The sequence below is a fragment of the Dufourea novaeangliae genome, unplaced genomic scaffold, assembly GCF_001272555.1.
Source record: "Dufourea novaeangliae isolate 0120121106 unplaced genomic scaffold, ASM127255v1 scaffold392, whole genome shotgun sequence".
Classification (NCBI taxonomy): Eukaryota; Metazoa; Arthropoda; class Insecta; order Hymenoptera; family Halictidae; genus Dufourea; species Dufourea novaeangliae.
In genome coordinates, this window is record NW_015374267.1 from 126046 (window position 1) to 148185 (window position 22140).

General features: G+C 36.6%; 6 protein-coding genes and 2 non-coding genes across 8 annotated transcripts; 3 read left to right on the top strand and 5 right to left on the bottom strand.

Moving 5' to 3' along the window:
- Positions 1 to 256: 256 nt before the first annotated feature.
- On the bottom strand, positions 257 to 4783 carry LOC107192655 (protein RRP5 homolog). The gene is made up of 5 exons (XM_015581970.1): positions 4644 to 4783; positions 4494 to 4556; positions 662 to 4430; positions 418 to 583; positions 257 to 344 (listed from the first exon to the last, which is right to left on the bottom strand). Exons 2-5 carry the CDS (start codon positions 4554 to 4556, stop codon positions 257 to 259), a joined length of 4086 nt encoding a protein of 1361 aa, XP_015437456.1. The 5' UTR covers positions 4644 to 4783.
- A 120-nt stretch (positions 4784 to 4903) lies between these two features.
- Positions 4904 to 5963, bottom strand: LOC107192708 (NADH dehydrogenase [ubiquinone] 1 alpha subcomplex assembly factor 3). Its single transcript, XM_015582030.1, has 3 exons — positions 5832 to 5963; positions 5472 to 5586; positions 4904 to 5394 (listed from the first exon to the last, which is right to left on the bottom strand). Exons 1-3 carry the CDS (start codon positions 5882 to 5884, stop codon positions 4957 to 4959), a joined length of 606 nt encoding a protein of 201 aa, XP_015437516.1. The 5' UTR covers positions 5885 to 5963; the 3' UTR covers positions 4904 to 4956.
- A 262-nt stretch (positions 5964 to 6225) lies between these two features.
- LOC107192704 lies at positions 6226 to 8803 on the top strand. The gene is made up of 6 exons (XM_015582027.1): positions 6226 to 6313; positions 6498 to 7228; positions 7312 to 7434; positions 7514 to 7678; positions 7744 to 7908; positions 8525 to 8803. The coding sequence occupies exons 1-6, from the start codon at positions 6274 to 6276 to the stop codon at positions 8801 to 8803; spliced, it is 1503 nt and encodes a 500-aa protein (XP_015437513.1). The 5' UTR covers positions 6226 to 6273.
- Positions 8804 to 9428: 625 nt separating this feature from the next.
- On the bottom strand, positions 9429 to 13100 carry LOC107192698 (interferon-related developmental regulator 2). The gene is made up of 6 exons (XM_015582019.1): positions 12882 to 13100; positions 10812 to 11287; positions 10486 to 10739; positions 10165 to 10408; positions 9866 to 10081; positions 9429 to 9779 (listed from the first exon to the last, which is right to left on the bottom strand). The coding sequence occupies exons 1-6, from the start codon at positions 12913 to 12915 to the stop codon at positions 9693 to 9695; spliced, it is 1311 nt and encodes a 436-aa protein (XP_015437505.1). The 5' UTR covers positions 12916 to 13100; the 3' UTR covers positions 9429 to 9692.
- A 959-nt stretch (positions 13101 to 14059) lies between these two features.
- Positions 14060 to 16537, bottom strand: LOC107192691 (27 kDa hemolymph protein-like). Its single transcript, XM_015582010.1, has 4 exons — positions 16291 to 16537; positions 14652 to 15149; positions 14391 to 14559; positions 14060 to 14299 (listed from the first exon to the last, which is right to left on the bottom strand). Exons 1-4 carry the CDS (start codon positions 16331 to 16333, stop codon positions 14089 to 14091), a joined length of 921 nt encoding a protein of 306 aa, XP_015437496.1. The 5' UTR covers positions 16334 to 16537; the 3' UTR covers positions 14060 to 14088.
- A 455-nt stretch (positions 16538 to 16992) lies between these two features.
- On the top strand, positions 16993 to 17064 carry Trnad-guc. Its single transcript has one exon. It is a non-coding gene; the product is annotated as a tRNA-Asp (tRNA).
- Positions 17065 to 17853: 789 nt separating this feature from the next.
- On the top strand, positions 17854 to 17924 carry Trnag-gcc. The gene has a single exon. It is a non-coding gene; the product is annotated as a tRNA-Gly (tRNA).
- Positions 17925 to 19092: 1168 nt separating this feature from the next.
- LOC107192715 (calcyphosin-like protein) lies at positions 19093 to 20937 on the bottom strand. The gene is made up of 4 exons (XM_015582038.1): positions 20783 to 20937; positions 20298 to 20475; positions 19787 to 19996; positions 19093 to 19667 (listed from the first exon to the last, which is right to left on the bottom strand). Exons 1-4 carry the CDS (start codon positions 20935 to 20937, stop codon positions 19566 to 19568), a joined length of 645 nt encoding a protein of 214 aa, XP_015437524.1. The 3' UTR covers positions 19093 to 19565.
- Between the last annotated feature and the right edge of the window lie 1203 nt (positions 20938 to 22140).

The window sequence follows — 22140 nt, forward strand, 5'->3', positions numbered from 1 at the left end:
TTAATCACTCCCTTCGACCGATTTGTTATTCCAAATTCTAGTCGGTACTGATCCTCTGATTAAATTCTGCTACTCTCAGTACATCATGTAAAGTAACGTACGCAAAAACAATTTATTTTTAATTCACATTAGTTAGAACGATTAGGCAGCTGGTTCCCGTGACGACATTGATTCTTGTGGATCGATTAAGAAGGATTTACTGAACTGTCTAATGGTACTGAATTTCAGACAATTGTGTGCGCTGCAAATCCGAAGTTTACTGATTCGATGTATTGCTACATTGCTTCTCTACGTATTCGGCAGCCAGAGGCAACGTCTGAACAACTGCTCGTTCCAGTACTTTCCTGTACACAATAAGTTTACTAAGTACTCTATTGAGTATCATAAACGAAAATAATTAAAGAAACTCTTATTTACCTTGCAATATCAATATCGTTAGATTTTATTAATGTGTCTACATAGCATGACCATATGTCCACACGCTTTGGATAGGAAGCCAAAATCTGCTCGAACAAGGTTTGTGCCCTTTCTTTATTCCCAAATTTGTTCTCCACAAGCGCAAACTTCGTCATCACATTAACATCTGCACAGAACCATTTATAATGTACATATTTAATTTCATCTAATTATACATATATATGCTTTTAATATATATACTTACGTTCTGCTAGTGGTAAAGACTGCAGTGCTCTTTGCATAATATGCCTTGATTTGTCTTTCAAACCCATCTTCAACAACGCTGTACCACAATCGATCCACACTTGAGGATTCTGCTTGAACTTCCCAAGTATAGTATTTATTGTTTTCTCTAATTCTACCTGTCTGCCAGCCTCATGGTGTACGGTCAACATATGCGTGTACACTTTCAAAGAATCGTTAGTCCTCACCGCCTCTTGGAAAACGTCGTGCAATGATTCAGGAGTCCCAAATTTGGATTCTAAATTTAGCCAAGCATTCCACACATTTAACCTTTCATTCTCTTCCCTGAAGTTGATAGTTTTGACAGCTCTTCTCGCAACCGCTCTCGCTTTTTCAATGTCTGTTGTCTGTAAATGAAACGCCATATATTGCAACCAGATTATCGAGCTATCTGGACTCGCCATCACCAGTCTATCGAACTGGTCAACAGAATTTGGCAATTGATTACTGGCTAATGCTTCTTCCCTCTGGCGAATTTCACGCTCTTTTTGTCTCTCCTGTTCTCTACGTTCCGCAGCATTTAGTTTCTTCTTCTTCTGCTTCGGTTGTTGCTCTACTTCATTCTCGCTATCGGTAGACGCTACGTTACTGTCAAGAAGACTCATATCTGGTGTCCCATCCCAGAAGAAACCACATTCAGGTATTCTTGGCTCCTCCTTAATGTTACAAGAATCATTAGAATTATCTGGCGCATCATTCTCTTCTTCAATTTTCTTCAATTTCTTTTCCTTTTTCTGTTTAACATGCTTCTTATTTAATGTTTCTTCGTTTGCTTCTTCTGTTGTGCTTACATCATGACCTTTCTTCCCATGTGCAATTTCAATTTTTGGCTTCGCTTTGTCTATCTTTACCTTTTTAACAGGTACCTCGTCACGTTCCTGTTTCTCCTTCTTCCTTTTCAAGCTAAGTTTACTCGGTGGTATTGTTTCTGTGATGCGCCTCGATTCGAATGCAGATTTTACCATACAGATAGGCATGACATCTAATTCGCCAGATTTTAGTATAATGTAACACCTAATTTTCGAATGAACAAAATATGGTGACAAGTCTGGTTGCACATCATTCATATGCCGTCTGGCAGGCATTGCTGCCAAGGAGCCTTTACCAATCCCTTTTAAAATAATTAAGATAAACCAGTTTGTCACCATTAAAATTTGACCTCTGATTACTTTTCCTTCAGGAATGTCTAGTTCCTCGTTCTGCTTCGCACTTATACTTTTCATCAAAGAGGGTATCATTGTCATTTCAACAAGTTCGTGCATATAATTCTTCCACAGGATAGTTCCTGAAACTGTATCTCCTACCTTTGGTGCTCCACGGTAATGATCTTTATGTACTATTCCTAACAAGTTATTTGGTAATTGGACTACGAGACCGTTATCTGTAATTTTATCAATTTTCCCTGTGACTTTTTCTCCCAAAGTGACTGACGAGATTGGTCTATTTTCGTAAAACGGATTTCGTGCTAGTTCTGCTAATTTATTGAAGTACAAGCTTAAGGTGTCCACCGCAGCCATCATCCTACTTTGAGTATCAGTCAATCCATCGTATATTCTCTTCAACGATAACGTCAAACCCAATTGTTTCTGTTTTCTTTTAACAGAGGTGATTGCTGCAAATAAAATCTGATGCGTTTGCAATTTGTTGAAGTGACTAACATTACTGTAAGATACATATCCGAACGGCGAGCATCCTGTGATGGGTAATAAGACTCTCACACCATCTGGTTCTATGTCTCTGATCGAACATGGTATACAATTACCTACTTTTAGATTCTCGAATTTTCTATACTTTTCTTCCGGCAAGAAAGTTCTGGTTAGAATCAAACTAGGCGCTGTAGCAAACACCAGGGCAGAGAGAGTGTCTCCAGGAATACATTTTGAAGCTAGCAAAGCAGCTGTCTCCATACAGAGCGTCATGTGCCCAGCAGGTAAAAATCCTGTGCTAACAATTTGTCCATCGTTTTTGCTTATTCTCAAGTATACACCTTGAACAGAAGAGTCTGTGATTGTTCCTTCTACATGTTCTCCGATAACAAACAAGTTTTCTTCTGTTTTTATATTTTTCATAGCTATACTTAAAATTATCTTCTTTAAACTTTTATCTACTGATTCAATCTTAACCATAATTGTTTGTCCACTAGAATAATTCCAATTTACAGCAGACGCTTCGTTGTCTAATGCAGAACGTGGGACCCAACCTTTAACATCACCGAAAAATTTAACTAATAAACCATTCTTATTTACTTGAACAACGGTACCATGGTGTTTGACTCCACATTTTGCCTCTTCTATATCACATAATACGGGTAAATCGCTCGTTAAAAGAGATTTCTTCAAAGTGAAATATACTTTATTCCGTTCACCATTAATGGATAACACTTTTGCTTCGACTTCTTTATTAACTTTTAGTTTTCTCATACCGCTTCTTCCTTCGTCGGATACATGTTCCGACGTAACGTGTCCATTAATTTTACCAACTTGAACATTCACAAAACCATTTTCCACATTGATACTTGTAATCTTTACATTTACCAAATCGCCCGGTTTAAAATCAGAAAGCGAAAAATACCTCTGTTGCATCAGCGAATGCTGCATTGTACATACATAAGTGCCATCCATCCAACAGTATGATAATATTCGACATTTATGTTTGCTACCAGGTACAAATTTTTCAATAATTTTGTCAAAATCTATGTTTGTTCTTTTCAAGGGTAGAAATCCCCTTACTCCACTCTTGGTTAATTGTAACACAATTCCGCCAGATTCTCTAAATAGGGTAACTGCTTCTTCTACAATATCTCCTGGATTTATGGAATTATCCTTTAACTTATTTTTTGTTAAATTAAAGTACCCAAATTTCACAGTTGGCAAAATATAGAGTAATTTGCCAGTAACTTCCATTCCCTTTGAATATTTGGATAAAGGTTCATCCAGGTAAAGTTGATTTATGTAACCCACAGAATTGTTACCAAACGAAACATACAATCCATTGGAGAGAACCTTGTTTACATAAAGATTAAAATTTGTTCCTGGCATCAAGCTATCTAATGATTTGATTTCAATGTCGTTAACTGCTTGAACCAATCCCTGTTTCGTAGATAGCTTAATTGTCGCTGTATTCTCACTTGTTTTAATCTCCTTCACATGACACAAGACTTGTCTACCTGGGGACAAACATTTCTCAATATTGTGCTCCTTTGCAGGTATGAATCCTCTCACAGTAGTTACCCCTGTGTCTACAACATAACCATGATCCTCTATACTGCTAACAGTACATACTATTTTTGCGCCATTACTCAAGAAATCCACATTCAAATTCTGATTTATCAATCGAGGTTCAAGAGATAATATAATTTGCCACTTTTCTTGTGGATGTATACTCTTTACATAGCATACAACATAATCCCCACGGGAGTACAATTCGGGTAATGATTTAAACTCATTTGGCTGATCGTCTTCAGACCTAATCAAGCCTTGCAATAGATTATTGTATGATTCACTAATGTCTGTAACTTGTGCACGACCTATTGCACCTCCAGGTAAAGATATAATCAAATCATACTCTGTTACTTCAAAAATACAACCCAGTACTACTAATCCTTCGCAAACTGTTGCATATGATAAACGTTCTGCAGTATTGGCAGCAAAATTTGCATCTTCTTCTGTGTTCTTCCTTGCATTTCCCCTATCACGAATCTTTTTGTTGACTTTCTCATGTTTTTGTTGAATCTGTTGGAATATTACGTAATTTAAATAATTAATAAATATAATTTTAATTTCTAATAAACTTACCGAAACTGATGATTTCTTCCTTTGCAACTTCTTTCCTCCTCTTGGAAAATTCTTCAATGTCATCTGGAACAATATTTATTTTGATATAGAATATATATCATTGATATTAACAATTCAACCACAATTATTTTATTATTTATACAAATTTACCTTTGTAATGTTTAAAACGTTACAGGTCTGGAGAAAACGTGTCGCACTCGCACATGGCCTGTGCGTCACACTCGATGCCCGTAGGTTATGTTAGCATTAGTAACGCCATGTATGCTTTACTCACTCACCACACACAGAACGCACACCACATTTGAATATTTAAAACAATATTTTTTTTTACATGAATGTTACAATAAATAGTATCCTATTACAGAATTCAATTTTATTCTATATTTAGTTTACCACTATAGTCGTATTATACAAGCGTTTGATATTACTGGTATATTGACATATTTCCATACATTCCAATTAACTATTTGGAATCTATAGGTTTCTGCTTCTTGATACCTCCTCTTTTAATTTCTCTCTCCTTTCTGATACTATCCATACTTTGTTGCAACAATTTGTATGAAAGAGATTCTTCTAGTAGCGGAGGTATTAGACCTGCTGCAACATATCGTCCTTCATCACATAAAAAGTTATAGGCACCGCATGCCTGCTCTACTGGAAGTACTTCAACAGAAATGCCATTGTCGAACAATACTTTCTTCATTTCTAGAATTCTATTATACTCGTATGGCCTTTCAAGACCTAATACTACTATATCTGGTTTTGGTTCAAGTGTAATGAACAAAGACAATGTTTTCTCATTTATATGCAATGCAGATGCAATGTTCCAACAGAAGACGGTCTTTGGAAAAATTATGAGAGGACCCATGAGTGCAGTACCATTGTTGAACTTGAACCCTATCTACAAGACACACAATACGGATTTCTGAATTATTTAATGTAAAATTAATATAAATCCTAGAAAAAATCATTGCATACCGGTGTGCATTGGTTTATTAAGATTCTGGAACCAACATCAAGATTAATAATAGTAGCCGTTGTCCTGCCAGGTCCTTCATATGCTAATCTTCTCACACTGGAACAACGAAACTGTCTGCAAACAATCAAAATTACTAATTAATAATAAGTATTATCATTAATCAGAAAAGCAGGAATTAAACATTAATTTCTTTTCTCTTATTATATCAGAATATTTTGATATCCTTTATTGTAGCAATAGTGTATTATCAGATATATCGTAAATGCACATTAATTAATTAAATACACTTGTACGTTTTTCGTTTGTTCATTTTCAATAAAAAAAATAAATGAAAAACATACATTGTTTCTGCTACTCACCTGACAGTCTGCAGTAATTGCTTTACAACAAATAAGTTTTTGTTCAAAACCATTGTCGTAATTTAATTAATATTTGAATGCAAAAGGAAAATAAATAAATGTGTATTCATTGAAGAATCATGTGGTAGGATCAGTCAGGTTTATCTAATGTTGTCTGCGCTCAACGATCCCTACAGTCTATGATTGTATTCACAGCACAATGATTGGTTGATTCAAATAGCAACAATTTCACCGGTACGAAAATATAGAGTTCGCGGCGGTGAATAAAATCTAAAAATATCTCGTCGCGGGCTACATCAGGCTACATCATGGAGTTGTTCGTTCGGCCGCGACGTCCCCTTCCTATATTAGTGTATTTTTAGAAATATTACATAGAAATACTTTGTCACAGGTGGGCAGTTATCGTATTTTGACAGAATATCGACGACTGTTCGCCACGAAAATGAGCAAAGGCTGCTGGAAATTCGACGACGAGGATAGAGGTAAGCATCGAAACGCTGCAGGTTAAATGTCAGAGAGAATAACATTTCCAACGCATTTATTCTTGTTATTATGTTTCACTCGTCATTGATACGTTTATCGGTTAAAGATTCAACATTACAGAATAGTATGTATTCTAATTAAGTGTCCTGTACAGTGTATATACTCTAATGGAAACTATCATAGCATTGTACATAGACCTCGAAGACGAAGAGACTGAAGAGGATAAACAGAAGAAAGTGTACAGTTACTGGGATCAGACACCCGACATACTCCTAGAAGAAATATTTTCCTACCTTACAATTCGTGAACGTTATTACGCATCTCTGGTGTGTAGATCATGGTACCGTGCTTTTAAGTTACAAAATGTTTGGTCTACGTTTACATTAGAGGATACCACTCTCACCCGAGGCAAGTTCAATTATTATAGTGGCTGGCAATATGTCTTGGATCATATGAGAACTTCTACTTGCTTGAATAAAGTCGGAAGGAATTTTCGAACTCTGATCTTCGAACCCATGCTGAACTTTTATAATCTCTATGAATTTATGAATATGGTATCTTGGTACACTGAAAGACAAGGATCAGATAATACATCTGTGGCAGGGGTTGGTACTTATATCAGAAGACTGAGATTCACATTTCCTTGTAACATGGCAAACAGAGATGATCCTGATCGTATCAGACTCTTTGGTACCGGTGGAAAATTGCTAGAAGCATTAAAAAGGCTCATGCGAAATTTGCAAAACTTGAGATGCTTAGAACTAATAGATCTTATGTTGGACAGTAAAGAGGCATTACATTTAATGGATGATATTTGTGTAATCTGTACACAAACATTATCAAAGTTGGTACTAATTAATACTACAAGGTATTATTGCCCCCTTCTTCACATTGGAGTGTTTCTTAATTTAAATGTAAGTTATCCATATTGAAAAACTTTGATAAAATAAGTGTAAGTTCTTTAGTTTAACATCTTCCTTTCATTTTGTTTGCAAAGACACTAGTCATTAGTCCTCAAAATCTTCATGAAGATGTGATAGACTTAATTGGCTACACTAAATTGGAGCATCTTCACATTGTCCAGAATCGATATAGTCCAAAGGATACCACAATGAGATTGGTAATTGCTACATCACTATTTGGTTCAGACTTTATTCATTTGAACTGTCTGCCTGATTCTTAACATTTTTCTAATTCAGCCTAAAAGATCGTCTTGGATAAAAATGAAGAAAAATAATCCATATCTCAAAGTTCATTTTGAAGTGGAAAGTCATAAACCAACTGATATACTTTTGCCTATCGATTTACTGGAGCACGGCGGTATTCCATGTCACAGTATTGTTTTGGATAATCCGAATACACAGGTCAGTGTATGCTACGTAATACGAAAGTCAATTTATATAATTTATCATTGAAACAAATGTTGCAGATTTCATCTACCACTATTCTTGCTCACGGAACATTCTTTGAATCGACGCTAAAAGTATATGCTTTCAAAGGGCTAACGAGATACTTCTTGCATAGAAACTTTGCAGAGAGATTGGACGAAGCATTAGTGCAATTCTGCAGAATGTGTCCAAATCTTCACACACTGGTAGCATTTTGTGTTTGAACAAACTTCCAATATAATCTATGAAAGCTTTCTTAAAATGCTATGACTCTAATACCCCTCTTACGGTGTGATGGCATGCGTTCAAATTCTTGTTGCATAAAAGGCTTTAGTGCTGTTTGTGTAAGTTCTACCTAACTCAGTTGTAACCCAATATTTATAACAGAGTTTCTGAAAAATATGTTTAAAACGTAAGAAACATATCTTGGAGCTCTTAGAGATCTATTTATACACATACGATATGTGGCAATATCAATGATCTGTGAATAGTGTACAAGGCAACAGATTTATATACAGACCGATTATTGTATCAATGACTTGGAAGCCAGTCAGTGGCAGGCAAATATTTTACCATGACACATTTGATAACTTGCCTGAGGATTGAATGGTTGACATTAGTCTAATGAAGCCAAATAAGTAAAACAGATTATCTACACCGATTGGCTTCCCTACTGTTTCGTAGTTCCTCCTACCTATTACAGTTAACGCAATTGTGATCATGATAGAAGTAATTAACCCATGTATATTTATTTGAAACAAGATTTCAGTAAGCAAGATGACCAATTCGATAGCTTTACATTCTAGAAATATTTTTGTGCAGATGATCCGAGATAAGGTATCGACGGCTACGATTTTAGAAATCGTTTCCACCGCTAAGGACTTACGTTGCTTATACGTTCGACGGAATGTAGTGTTGAAGAGATGCGATAGGGATTGGTTAAAAACAATGAATTGGTCCACGGAGCATTATCAGTGGATCAAAACGAACAGTCGCAGCTACGAGAACACAGAGAGAGAAGTCTCGAAAATATTAAAGTACCGATGGCACATGCTATCTGAAAAGGAATTTAAGAATCAAACGTTGAAGTTACACATATAACTGTTACATGTAGGTGCCAATTTCATCTTTCTGAAGGTAAACTTTACGAACACAATAAATTTTTTATATAAAAGACCATGTGCCTTTATAAATTATATGTACATAAACAGTATTATGTGCATAGTTATTCAATTATTTAACCCATCTGTGATGTAAATGTATAGGAGGCGAATTATTTAAAAACATGTGTGGATTGTTATGTAATAAAATTATATGAAGTGTAAATACTTTGCTGTATTTTATTACGTGATATAATGAAGAATCCTATGCTGTTATAACTTATATAATTATGTACAATGCCATTATATATTTTCAATGTACTATATCATTTAAATAATTAAATTCATAACAGTAATCAAATATAGCATACGATTTCACGTACACTTCAAACAAGACATTGTTCATGAAAGATAAAAACATTTCTATTCAGTAACTCGATCGTTAATTGTCGTGAAATTAGTTTTTTCCTGCTTCGTGAAATGCATTCAACTGATTAAACTTTACAAAATCGTTAATTATTACTAATAATTTTATTACATAAAAAGAAAACTAAATTGTTATCGTACTAAGTATTCATCGTATATACACATTTCATTTTTGTATATACAAAATGTAACTAGCTTCGGATAACATCATGTAACATTGTATTTAGCTAATCGAGAACCGATTAAAACAATTTTTAATCGTGCTGTGTTAAACGAATTTCAACTATATCTTTCTGTCCATAATCTTTTTTTCCTATTTACAATTTTTCCTAAACCGTTACGGAAAACATAATATTAATCGTTTCTCATTTCCGGAACAATACTTCTAATAAATTAAAAGTATATCTGACGTTTTGCTATCCTAAAACAAGTTATCTAATATATAAAAGCACAAAGTTCAAGAATTACGGTGCCATGGCTGCCGATCGTTTATCTCTGTTCTTATTGCGTTGGATAGTGCGAGCTTTAAACGCAGCTGCATTCATTAACGTCTGGAAACAAAGTAAATCATATGCGTAGTAACTCGTTAATAACTTCAGTATTAACGATGATTAATTTTATATACAATTGAACTTACTCTTTCCAATTTAGTGGTTTTCTGACTCGATGGAATTGGTAAAACTTTGTTACCAAGGTGGAAAATTTCCCGTAGAAGTTGATTTTCCGCGAGATGAATGTTAATACCTGGGCCTAATAATCTACAACATGCGTTATATTGAGTTCGTGCACACCACCCCTCTAAATATAGAATTTCTTGACCGAACTTGACGTGCATTTCTGGTACAGTATCTTCCTAATAAAAAGTACAAGTGATCGTATTATGTTGATAGAACAAATGATTATACATAATTTTTGTATCATTATTACAAAACTTACTTCTATGTAATGCAGTATATCCCTGAAATTAGCTCTTTGTTGTTTTCGATCTTTTTTTGCTCTGTACTTGTTAGAGTCTGTGGCCAATTCTTTCAATATTTCAATTAAATCCAGTGACCAGCTTTGTTCGTAATCACAGCAAAAGTCCCTACCAAGTTCAAATATTACAGCAAGAGCTTCTCCAGCTGATAACCTAACATCCAGGTGTGGTGAATCCAATAATTCTCGCAATCTGTTCAGGGATCTAAAGTAAACGTGACTTTCGTTATCATTTCGTGTCTACATTCACACATGTTTCAATACAGTGTATAAAAAACCCACGGCATATAAGTATTGGCTCTACTGCTCGAAACAAAATTGTATACATCAGCTGGAGCCATCACTGTTAAAAGAAGAGTCCATGACGAAATCGCTGCCGAATGTAGGGCTGCTACTTCAGAAGTAATAGTTGGTATAGCCCCATTTCCTTTCAAATAGGAACCCGAAAAAATGCTAGACAATAATTGCACAATTTCAAGCGTGTCCACAGCATCGTTGCCCGACAAAAACTGATTCATGCTCAAAGCCCAGCAACACTGTAAATATGAAATTTATTAAACATATTTCTAATAACCTAATTGATAACTATATTTATTTTTTTTTTTTACCTCAGAACGAGCTTGAGTGGAAGCTGTTGTATCGCTGACTATGAAAGTCAGAATACTCTTCAAGTCCCTGCAAACTATTTCAGCACTTTCGAATGCTCCCAATTGAACGCAAAGCAGTGTACTCAATCTGGCCGCTGTTGATTGTTCTTCGCCGCGTCCTTTCTTCAGACCTCGTTCGATGGAATCTGTGATGGTCATCTTTCTATCTTCCACAAAATCCGGAACATATTTAATCGCGAAAATCTTTTCCATTCCATTGAAGCAAACCGTTCTGCCTTTCGCGCTTCGCTGTGTTAAACCATCTATTGTCTCCTTCAGTTTTTCTTCAAATGCTTCTTGCTGTGTGAACTCGTCCACTTCATTGTCGTTTACATCATCCAGCATACTTCGGTTATCCGACTGACTGCTGGTCACACTGCATGCATCATTAATGGATTCTTCGTCTGATGTTACCTCGACCCTTTTTCCACCGTGACCTGTTCAAGATATATGTTTCTTATAATAATATTCTAGCTGTTTTGTGTCTTCTACACAATTATAAATGTGTTCATTTAACATATTCAGGATTAATGCATTATTACAAGACTATCCCAGCATCTGGAAATATTCATTTAGTCTGTAAGTGACCTGTATGTCATCAACTAAGCAGTTGTGATACTGTATGACTCATATGTTGGGTCATTGGTCTTGAATATGTTTGAACATATAATGATTATAAGAGGAACTAACAGCTTTATTTACAAAATAACAGTTATATGCTATTAATGCTAGCAATGGAATAACTGTACTTATAATACATGGATACAATGAAAGGAAAGATAACTGCAATTCAAAGTGAATGTCATATTACATAATGTAAACAGCTTCTACTCTTGACATCTAAGATAATTGTATATTATGGTATACGTCACGCAAGATAGTAACAGTACAAAGAAAATGAGAATTGTGGTGGAACAATCAATAATGTTATCCTGTAAGTTTCAATTTATAAAAAAAGGAATGAAATTATTGCTTCATATTACACGATACATATGCATGCAAGGTTCCTTTCACATTTACTTAAAATTCATGAACTGCATTCCTTAAAACAAGTTCAACCTTTTCAGTTTACACTTATTTTCAAGTATGAATGTATAGAATGATTTGCATACAACTCATCAAATCCACTCTATAAATATACTTTTCAGCAATAATTAACAGTAATTAAACGTGGATCAATTTCATTTCAAAAGGACCTTAATTAACGATAGTGACTAATATTTTAGATTACAACGAAATGCATTCGTTTCGTTCGACGTTATCGTCGATATACATATGAAACGTAAAAACAACGTTCGAAAATATGTAGCTATTAAAACATTTCGTGGAAGGATTCAGTAAATAATAAATATTCGATCGCACACAATGAGAAGGCGACCTACATTTAGGGCAAAAAATTCGGGGAAAGTAGTTTGTCGAAAAATTCGATCCGATTGCCTAAATGCCATATTTAATTAAGGCAACGTGAGCGAAACGTGATCCCGAAATTCTTTATGTTGTAACGTAAGTAATCTGGCAAAAGAAGCCAACGTAATTCGTACAATTTACTATTTAATAAAATTTAATACGGATAAACTTGGTCAATCCCGGTAAATTCGGATAAAGAAGATAATATTCGCTAGCCGAGCATGGAGGGTCGAAGAGTACAGAAAAGAGTAGAGGTTAACCCCGGTTTAACCCGTCTAATGCAGATCTCTATGGTTTAGGTATTAGTGACACGTGATGTTAGTTCATTCTAATGTACCTAAGGATACTCCGTAAATCAATACACAGTTTTCTGGCCATGAAATAAATGAAATATCGTGCATCTGGCGTTGTCGAAAGAAAAATAGTATGATCGACAAAGCACCCGTGGCACGTGACGTAAGACGAAATAAATAAGATTTTTATGCAGAATGAGTCATCCGTCGCAAAGCCTGATAATTTAATAAAGCATGATTCGTCACGTGCCTTAAACGTAATTTGTTGCAATAATTGCGCAAGAAAATGGTACGCAGTTGAGAGAGGATAAAAAAATAAGGTAATTCTCACCGGATTTTCCTTTTCTGCTTCCTTTACCTGGCATCGTTCTTCGCCTTCTTGATTGCACAATTGATACTAACAAAAATACTCGATCAAGAAGGTAAATGTCTTGCACTAGTAATTGTCTTTCGTATACTGAACACACCGCATGAATTTTTAATAAGAACTTGGTAAAAACTCATTAACATGTTGCGAACTGTTCAAAACATACACGTCGAGACAGCCTTCGACGGGCTTTCTCAAGTGCACTGTCTTTCAGGAGCCGCGAGCCGCGAACGTACCCGAACTTTAACGAATGTCTCCAAAACGTTTACGGCGCATGCGCTACATTTACATGTCATTATCAGCCGACCAATCAAATTTTTACTATTCGGATTTAAGAGAAATTGGTTATAATTCGCGGGTAAAGTTGTACACATGCGTCGTATCTCATTTTCATGAGAATAATAGAAATCCTTTGAGTGGGAAATATGATTTAAATATAATCAATGAAATTTGTAATTCTCTATTATTAATTTTATTAAAAAGGTATAACGTGTATGTACAAGGAATAGATTAGACAGAATTATTGAAACAATCAATTATTAGGTTTTTGTATTCTTGAAATATAAAAACAACAGTACGAAAATAGAAACAACGACTCTTAAGTTCTTCCATAAGAATGACGCATTTTTGTTATGACAGTAATATAAAATAACAGTGAACGATGAATCTGAATTTTATAATGAATTGTAAATATTTCAAACAGAAGTAAGATGCATTTGTAATATAATAAGATTTAAAGGTGGATACGAATACAATTGAGTGAATTGTATTATTACATATAATTAATATGTATCTATTTTACAAGATTGTATAAATGTGTTCAAATACACAATTATGGTACAAAATTTAACATATTCAAAGTGTAGTAAAAATCAAGATGAAAAATGTTTCAATGAACTGTAATAATTGTATTTAAATTAGATAGTGCTCAAACGAAAAGAAACAGAAAGAAATCACTCTGTTTCGAACATGTTACCTTGCTTTCTTTCTAGACTTTATACGAGTTGAAAGTGTATTTTACAAAAAAAAAAAAAAATTGCTAACACATTATGTGACGCATTTCGTTAAATCATAAGATAATCAAAAGAAGTGTTTAATAGATTAAGAAATATTTTGATTTCGTACAATTGTTGACACTGAACCATGTTGTTCAAAATTTAATCACATTCGTTCAAACAACTCTTAACAATAAAAATACTATACTTGTAGTTGTTAATAAACTAATTATAGATCTAGAAGCGGCACTTTGAACAGCCATTACATCTTTACATGGCGTTACTCTTAAAATGAAGTTGAATATTGAATCAACAATATTAGCAGGTGTAGGGTCTGAACACTTTTCCAGCTCCTTCACAATGCAACCTTGAACAGTGGAAATATCCCTGTGCAGAAGATATAGACCAATGAAAAAATGAATGTATTAATATAACTCAAATAGTTCATGTATATGTATTTACTTCAGTGACTACTTACCCGCATTCTTTCTGCCCAAGAACAAGTGTTGGAAGACTATCCAATCCCACCAGAGATCCACTGTTAGGATCAATTGGAGGGACATACTTTCCAAATGTAGCATTTACACAGTTTCCAATTTCCTGTTGTTTCGATTGCAAACATTCTGGTCCATTAGCAGATATGAAAACTATAAATGATAATAAAAAAACTCATTTAATTAAACTATGTACATACATTTAACTTGTATGCAGACAGATGCTTCAATATTTATATACATACGAGCAATACGATCTCCTTCTTTGAAACAAACAAAGTTCAAAAGAGAGTCTGTGATATTTTGAATTATCTTCTTATTCTCTTTTTCAGCTGGTTCTAGACAAGGTTCTATGGCTGCAGTAAAGTTGCTCACGCATTTCTTAAGAACTGGAGTTTTGTGGCAATAATTTTTAAAAACTACATCCAGATCGCCGGTAGGTTTATACCTTTCCATCTCCTCTTGGAGCTGTGTGACATTGACGAATGATTTAAGGCACTGTTTCATGTTCTCATTGGCCTGATTGGCGTGCTCAAATGCACCTTCACCCCCATTTTTATTGCATTTGTCTTTGAACAGATTCTTTGCCTCTTCAAGGGCTGGTATTGCCGAAGTATTCAGAGTATACAAATCTGGGATTGCGGATGCATTGAGGTTATTGATATCTATGATATTTGAAATTTTATTTAATGCATCGTCGGCATTGGGCATATTTCCTTGCGAGTTTGTGTATCCAAGGAGACCTAAGATACAAAAAAGAAACAGTAAATAGGTCTAGCTAGAGAGATAACTAGACTAGAGAGGATTAACGCTTATGTAAATAGATTTCAAATGTCGGAGTTCAAAAGTGTTTCGTTTTAGAATATACATATTTGCTTGCGTTACTAGCGGAAATAAGCGCGTCATCTACAGATCTTTGGTTATGAAACATATAATCATCCGTAACAAGAAGTCTTACTCGTAGATATAATGCTACGACATCAGCATGTTTTGCGTACTATTATAAGTAAGTATACGTCACATTTTTATAACATTAACCACGTCTATATTGCGCATCGCGGGAAATGGAAATAAACGACGTACTAAGTAGTGCAGATTTGACAAAATACAAATCGCGCCAAAACAAGATTTAGTCCATTTAGTCTATCATGAAAGCTATCTTTGTCGGCGCTTGTTTCTTGACGCATCTAACCGAGTAAATGAAAATGCAGGAAGGAAAGGGTACAAAGTGCGGAAGCTGAAACGATATGCGTTCGTCACACGTGTACGGGTAAAAATGATTGTTCAACCGGCTAAAAGAAAAGATCGTATCAACTAACCCGTTGTTACGCTCGGAAATACATATTACGCGGAAAAATTAACAGCAAAATCGATCGAAATAGTACGTTCGAGCGATAATTCGATTGTTCATTGTTGGACCCGATGCCCTGAACGATCACTCCTTATCGATTATGCGAACCCGATCGAAGGTCGTTATCGTTTCTTAATCGCGAATCGACTTTGATTTTCAAGTTTATCGTATCATTCTCAACGGAACAATGGCTCGCACTATTTGTAAGAAATATTCAGGAAACAAACGATCCTGTTTCAAAACCCGAGTCACCACGCATAATGAAGTATTCCTAAGGTGGAACATACGAAAAAAAACGCGACACTTTGCAAGGTATGATTTCGTGTATCCGATCACTTTACGCGTATCGAATTCTCCGGCAATCTATCTTCCTTTCCTTTTCTTTCTTAACATACTGACTCTCTTTATACTTTGTCGCGATATTGCGCGTCGTGAATCATTCTGCTGAACACTATCAGCGAATAGGTATGAAAAAAAAGAAATGCTAGCGATCCACGCTTCCGACTGTTGGACACGGCATCCGTTGAACTTACCGCAAAGGAACACCATGGCAGTAACTGTCGAGTACTTGGTCATTTCAGATTTTGTTTTTTCTCTTCACGGAGGAACACGATTCAATCGGGAACGATCTCGTAACACCGTGACAGCGGTTTCTCGACGAAGAAGTATGTACACGCTCCGCGAGCGAGATGGGAATATACACGATTTCAGCTGCGCATCACTGTAACCACTATTCTGTTTGTTATGAGAGGCACGCTATGATGCGTCAACGTAGCTCGGAAAAGCGGTGAAAGGGCAAGGATGAAAGAGCAAAATGCGAATTGGCAAGCGCAGGACAAAACGATTCCGTTCAACTCGCACGAACGACACCGCTCCGATAACTGAACTAATGGGCGCGTGCGCTCCGCTTATATAAACTCGCCTCACGCCTCCCCTCTTTCGCTGTTCCCGTGCTCCAATTTCACGGTTAAATTTCTCAATATTCTGAATTTTTCTAGTTTCTGTCGCTGCAAACATCCCGAGGAGGAAATCCAGTTTAGGATCATTCTGATGTAGATCGAGTTACTCCATTATGTTCAATGATCACTGAAAATATAGGCGATTCGACGGAGTAATAAGTGATAAATGCACGAATATTCGTAAGAATAATTGACTTCTTAAGGAAAGTGACGAAGTAATGAGCAGTAAGCTAAATTCCTTTATGTACTCTTTCTAAAAAATGCAAGTTATCTGACTCCTCGATAGTATAGCGGTCAGTATCCCCGCCTGTCACGCGGGAGACCGGGGTTCGACTCCCCGTCGGGGAGGATTATTAATTTTTGCAAAATTTCAACATTGATTCTTTAAATGGTCATATATACTTATTACAGATGAATCCAAATCGTTTGTCAACCCAGAGGATCATTTTTCTGCATAGCGGGATGCCAAGGGTCGCGACTTGTTGTCCTTCTGCTTCAAGCAAAGGCGAAAGTCACATCTGTTTCTTGTTATACTCACTTTTGTAGACTGTCAAGGCGGCAACTGTACAATACTACGGATAGTAAACCCTGTAGGGTTTTAAAGAGAGGCTCATTTGAGGTTCTGCGTGAAACAAGGGACAGTAAGTATATTCATATACGTTAGTAAGTATATTCATAAGGCGGCTTGCTTTCCGACCTTAGCAGCGGGGCAATCACCTTGTACTGCTGTTCACAGTAGCTTTATTTTGAAATGGATCCCTTTTACACTACTTTTTTGAAGTGCTTGAAATGTTCTGGGTCTGGGAATCTATGCTGACCCCAAGACTGCTTCTATTTATACGTACTAAGTTATGCCTAGAATGCATTAATCAACTGTACGACGCGCCTACAGGATCATTTTGTGTTTTCTGAACGTAAATATTAAAATACAATCTTTATTAATGGTTTTTCAATTGCTGAGAAAAGGCACCTGTGAAATTATTCTTTGGGAAACATTGTGTCTTGTTCTATTAAGTAGCTTTTAAGACAAAAGAAAATGTATTGTTCGAAGAATGAATTATATTTTAGTTTTAGTAGCTTGCAGTAATGTAAATGAAGTAGCGGAAGTGACTTTTGGGTTCCAGAACTATACAGGAAGCATCGGTGGTTCAGTGGTAGAATGCTCGCCTGCCACGCGGGCGGCCCGGGTTCGATTCCCGGCCGATGCAAAATCTTTTTTTTTTCTACGCTTTAATTAACATCTGTTTTGATTAAAAACGATATAATTAAACAGAAAACACTTTCTGGAAAAGCATTTGTAGTTATACCCGTGGGACCTAGAACACTAATTTCTCTTGTCTTATCGATCGTTGTAAGCGTGAAATTGAAATATGATAATTATGAGCAAAAACAATGTTACGTAAGCATAGTGAATGTCAAGGATATACGAAACATTTATTTTAAAAGATACAGTCCATGCAAATAAAAGGTATAACGAACGATAGAGGTATCAAGAGAAATATTCTCTTTAAAAGATAAATCTTATCATTAATTAACGGATGCATATAATTATCGTCGGTGTTCTCAACGAAATCAACGAAGTGTATAATGTTCCTCAAAATATTTCGAAATATTTCATAGCACGTTGAACCGGCGGATGGCTTCTTTCTTGAATCTACCTGAAAATAAAATAAATCAAAATAAAACACAATTAATTAGAATAAATCTATATAAAACACAGTTAATTAAAATAAATCAAAATAAAACACAAGTACCTAATTAAAATAACTTAAAATAAAACACAATTAATTAAAATTAGCTAACAAAAAAAAAGGGTTACGAACCAAATCGTCGAGTTCGGATAAAAGAGCCCTGCTAGTCGAGTTCGTATAATAGAGAAGACCCCTTGAATCCCCTTGACCAGTGTTTACAAATGGTCAGCAATCGGAGATGAAGACGTGGGAAGACCCCAACGAGGTCCGCGGACGCGAGTGAACTGAGGATTTCCCGTTGCGCATCCGTATTTATGGGCTCGCGGCTGCCGCGAGGTCGCGAGGTTGCGCGGACAGGTGCGCGAAAAATCGAGCACACCAAAAATTATTTCTCGATTAATTTATTATATTTTTAACGCTTTACTTCGTCAGAGTGAAAATAATTTATATTTATAGGAAAGTACAATTGTTGAAGGTTTCATTATTCGTTTAGCCTGTGTACAGTAGGTAATGTCAAACTTCGTGAACACTCGTTAAAATATACATCTATACTTCAAGATGAAACAACTATATCTATATAACACTTCTCGGTGACCGGTACAAGCACGGAATTATAAAAATCGACATATTTAAATTAAGAATAGTTGAGTACATTGCATCCGCGTACGTGTACAATGTTTACACTGTATTGGACCCTATAACCAACTTCTGTTCCTTATGTACTAAGCACACATACAATTTATAATAATCAAACTTTATCTATATATAGTAAATTGACATAAAAATTTTCTTTTCAGGGCATCGAGCTTATTGTTTGAGAACCGTTGCTCGTCGTTTATAAAGAATCATGGAGCTGATTTTACCGGATTATTTTCTTGTTGCCCTCGTTATGGAATAGCCAGCTTAGTCATCGAATAATTACGGCCGAGCAAAATCAAGCTATAGTAAACTTATATCGCTTATTATATAAGAAGGAGGCCTTGTCCCTATACCAAATCACGAATATGTTCCCAGTTCGGCCGGTTATAATAATGAACCCAATTGAGCTGTTGGCGACCCAGGCTGCAGTGTTCTTTGAACATTGACATTGACCGTGAAACCTTGGCGTCCTTGATAAATCCGATAACACCCGAGATAGCCGGCGGTTCAGTACAAAGTTCAGAGCTTATAAGCGTTGCGCATCATTAGATCGAAGTAGGCGTCGTGGTCAATGCTCGCGCTGATCGCGCTGTAATAATTCATGAATTCTTCCTCGGTGACCTGTAAATCAATTTCGGAACTAGATACACGTTTCGCAGCGAGCGAATACAGTGGTACCAGGGCTCTGCAATATATCAAGAGTACACTGTATTCCAAAAAAGTCCCGATCACTTCCTTACAGTGCCGTCTCTGGTGTTGTTCTGCTCGAAATTCGCTAAGAATTTGTTCAAAATGCTCTCCTCACTCTCTTCGCCGCTTATGTATCGAGGATGACATTTCACATTGTATACTCCTTTCAGATCGTCGACTGTGATCAACCCGTCACCGGTTTTGTCCAGCTTCTTGAATGCTTGGCCCACCACGTTCTTACGGCTCTGGGACATCGGGGGCTATGGCAGCCGGAAATATCAATTCGTGAGAATCACTGTTTTTTGGCGGCTAGATACAGTAATGCCTCGATGAGTACGACATAATCGAGTTCATTTCGGAGCATTCATGGCAAGTTTTTAAATTTGTTTTTTTACCGAAATCAAGCCTCTGCTTAGCTTCTGTTTACTATATATGAATTGGTTCCACAGGAGGACCCCCCAGTGGTGGGAATAACGCCGTTGCTCGTGTCGCATTCATCGAGGAGTCACGTGTTGAAAAGGCCTAGCTTATACATATCGAAGGCGACAAGCAACAACGTACCCGTACAGCAACGATGAATTCGTCCACGCTGACATTTCCATCGCCGTCGGTATCGAACTTGTCGAAAATCTCTCGAATCTCCTCGTCAGGGAAATCCAAACCTGTTTCTTGGAGGCCTTTCGTGAACTCTTCAAGGTTCAGCTTTTTGTTGCCGTCGTCGTCCATGCGACGGAACGCTCTGAAACGAGGAGACCACACCCCGTGTTATAAATCTTCTTTAGGAATGATTACAAAATTATCCTCCATTGAATAATTCATAGAATCAATTTCTCGGCCGCCCAATAAAGGAACCGTAAAAAGGGCACCAAGTTGGCAACATCAAATCATTTTATTCTGAACCCAATATGTTACTTAAGAGAAAAAAGAAACTCGTACATTTATTCTTGTCTTCGTGAATTACTTTCGAAAATATCATTTTGCATGAAAATCCGCAGTATATTTAGTTATCTCTTAGTCAGTAGATGAAATAATAATAGGTAACTTACCTGCCCAAACCGAGGATGCCATTGGCGCCTCTGGCCAGGCAGAGCAGACGTAACTTCTCGATGGAATCCGTGGCTGCGTGTACGGCCCGTTGGGCCTTATTGATCATCTCAGTCTCTTTCCTTGTCGTAGCGCTCTGTGGCCTGTTAAAGAACATCCCTGCAAGAGGAAACCCGTGTGCCTCGCTGACTCACGCGAATAACATGACTCAGGTGTTCTCGCGTGAGAGAGAGATAACGAACGAGGTCAATTCTTGGTGTACTGTACAAGCACAAATTAAATATATAAAACCGGAACACGAGATTGCGCCTATGGTTGTAGGTATATTTGTGATAAACAGAGAAAGATGACGAGGGTCAAGTGGTGGGGACAGTATCTGACGTGCACTCTTATACAAGGTGTACACAGAAGCCAGTGGACAAACGGTGGCAACTTTCTCTGTTACACCTCGGACGGTGATCCAGTAATACCCATACTGTGTGTTGCTTTTTCGAAAGTCGCCCGGGGATTTCGGCACGTATCTTGATGGTAGAATAACTTTTCACTTTATTTGATTACGTGAGGTGTGGCTAATGGCCTCATTAAATTTCCATCCCAACCCCACGCCCCTCGTTTACTTAATTAAATGTGATGCCAAGCGTCGAAATTGGTTCTAATTTTCTCATGGCTACTATACTTTACCGATCGATTAAAATAATCCGCGGTAGCCATAAGTAGGCTTAAATCACCTCATAAATTATTGGCCAATTGAAGAGTGGGGATGTTAGAACGGCGGGAACGCTCGTTGGTGAAATGATTTGTAGTTGCATACAATATTACATAATGGGATTAGACTATTTCCTTTGAACTCATTCGATATTGAATCATTTTTTGTTTAATTATTCAAAATGCTTTCGTAGAAAGCAGATATTGTCTCTATATTATTGTTTATATTATTTACCTACCTCGATTTTCAGGAAGGAAGGCTCGAACCGTGTCCGATCGCCGGTTCCGTTAAAAAATCCTGATGGTCCAGTGAATCGGGGTCGGGAAAAGAACGTGACTCCTCTGAAGAGGACCGGAAGGCGAATGGCGATACAGGGTTCCTTTTGACGCGGTTGGTCGCATTCTATAGGACGCGACATATATATGAATATGTGTACATTGAATTATACACGTGTGGGGGACAGACAACGCGCCCACATATGAGGAACAAGGTGTGTTCGACGTGTACAATATCCGTATAATAGTCTCCTCCGTACAACGTATCCATAACGACCGGATAGTCACAACACGTGTAACAGCGAAAAATTCACGCATGATCAATTCCCGATACCGATTTCCTGTCGAAGGACTATATAGGGCGGTAGGGTGAAGTCTT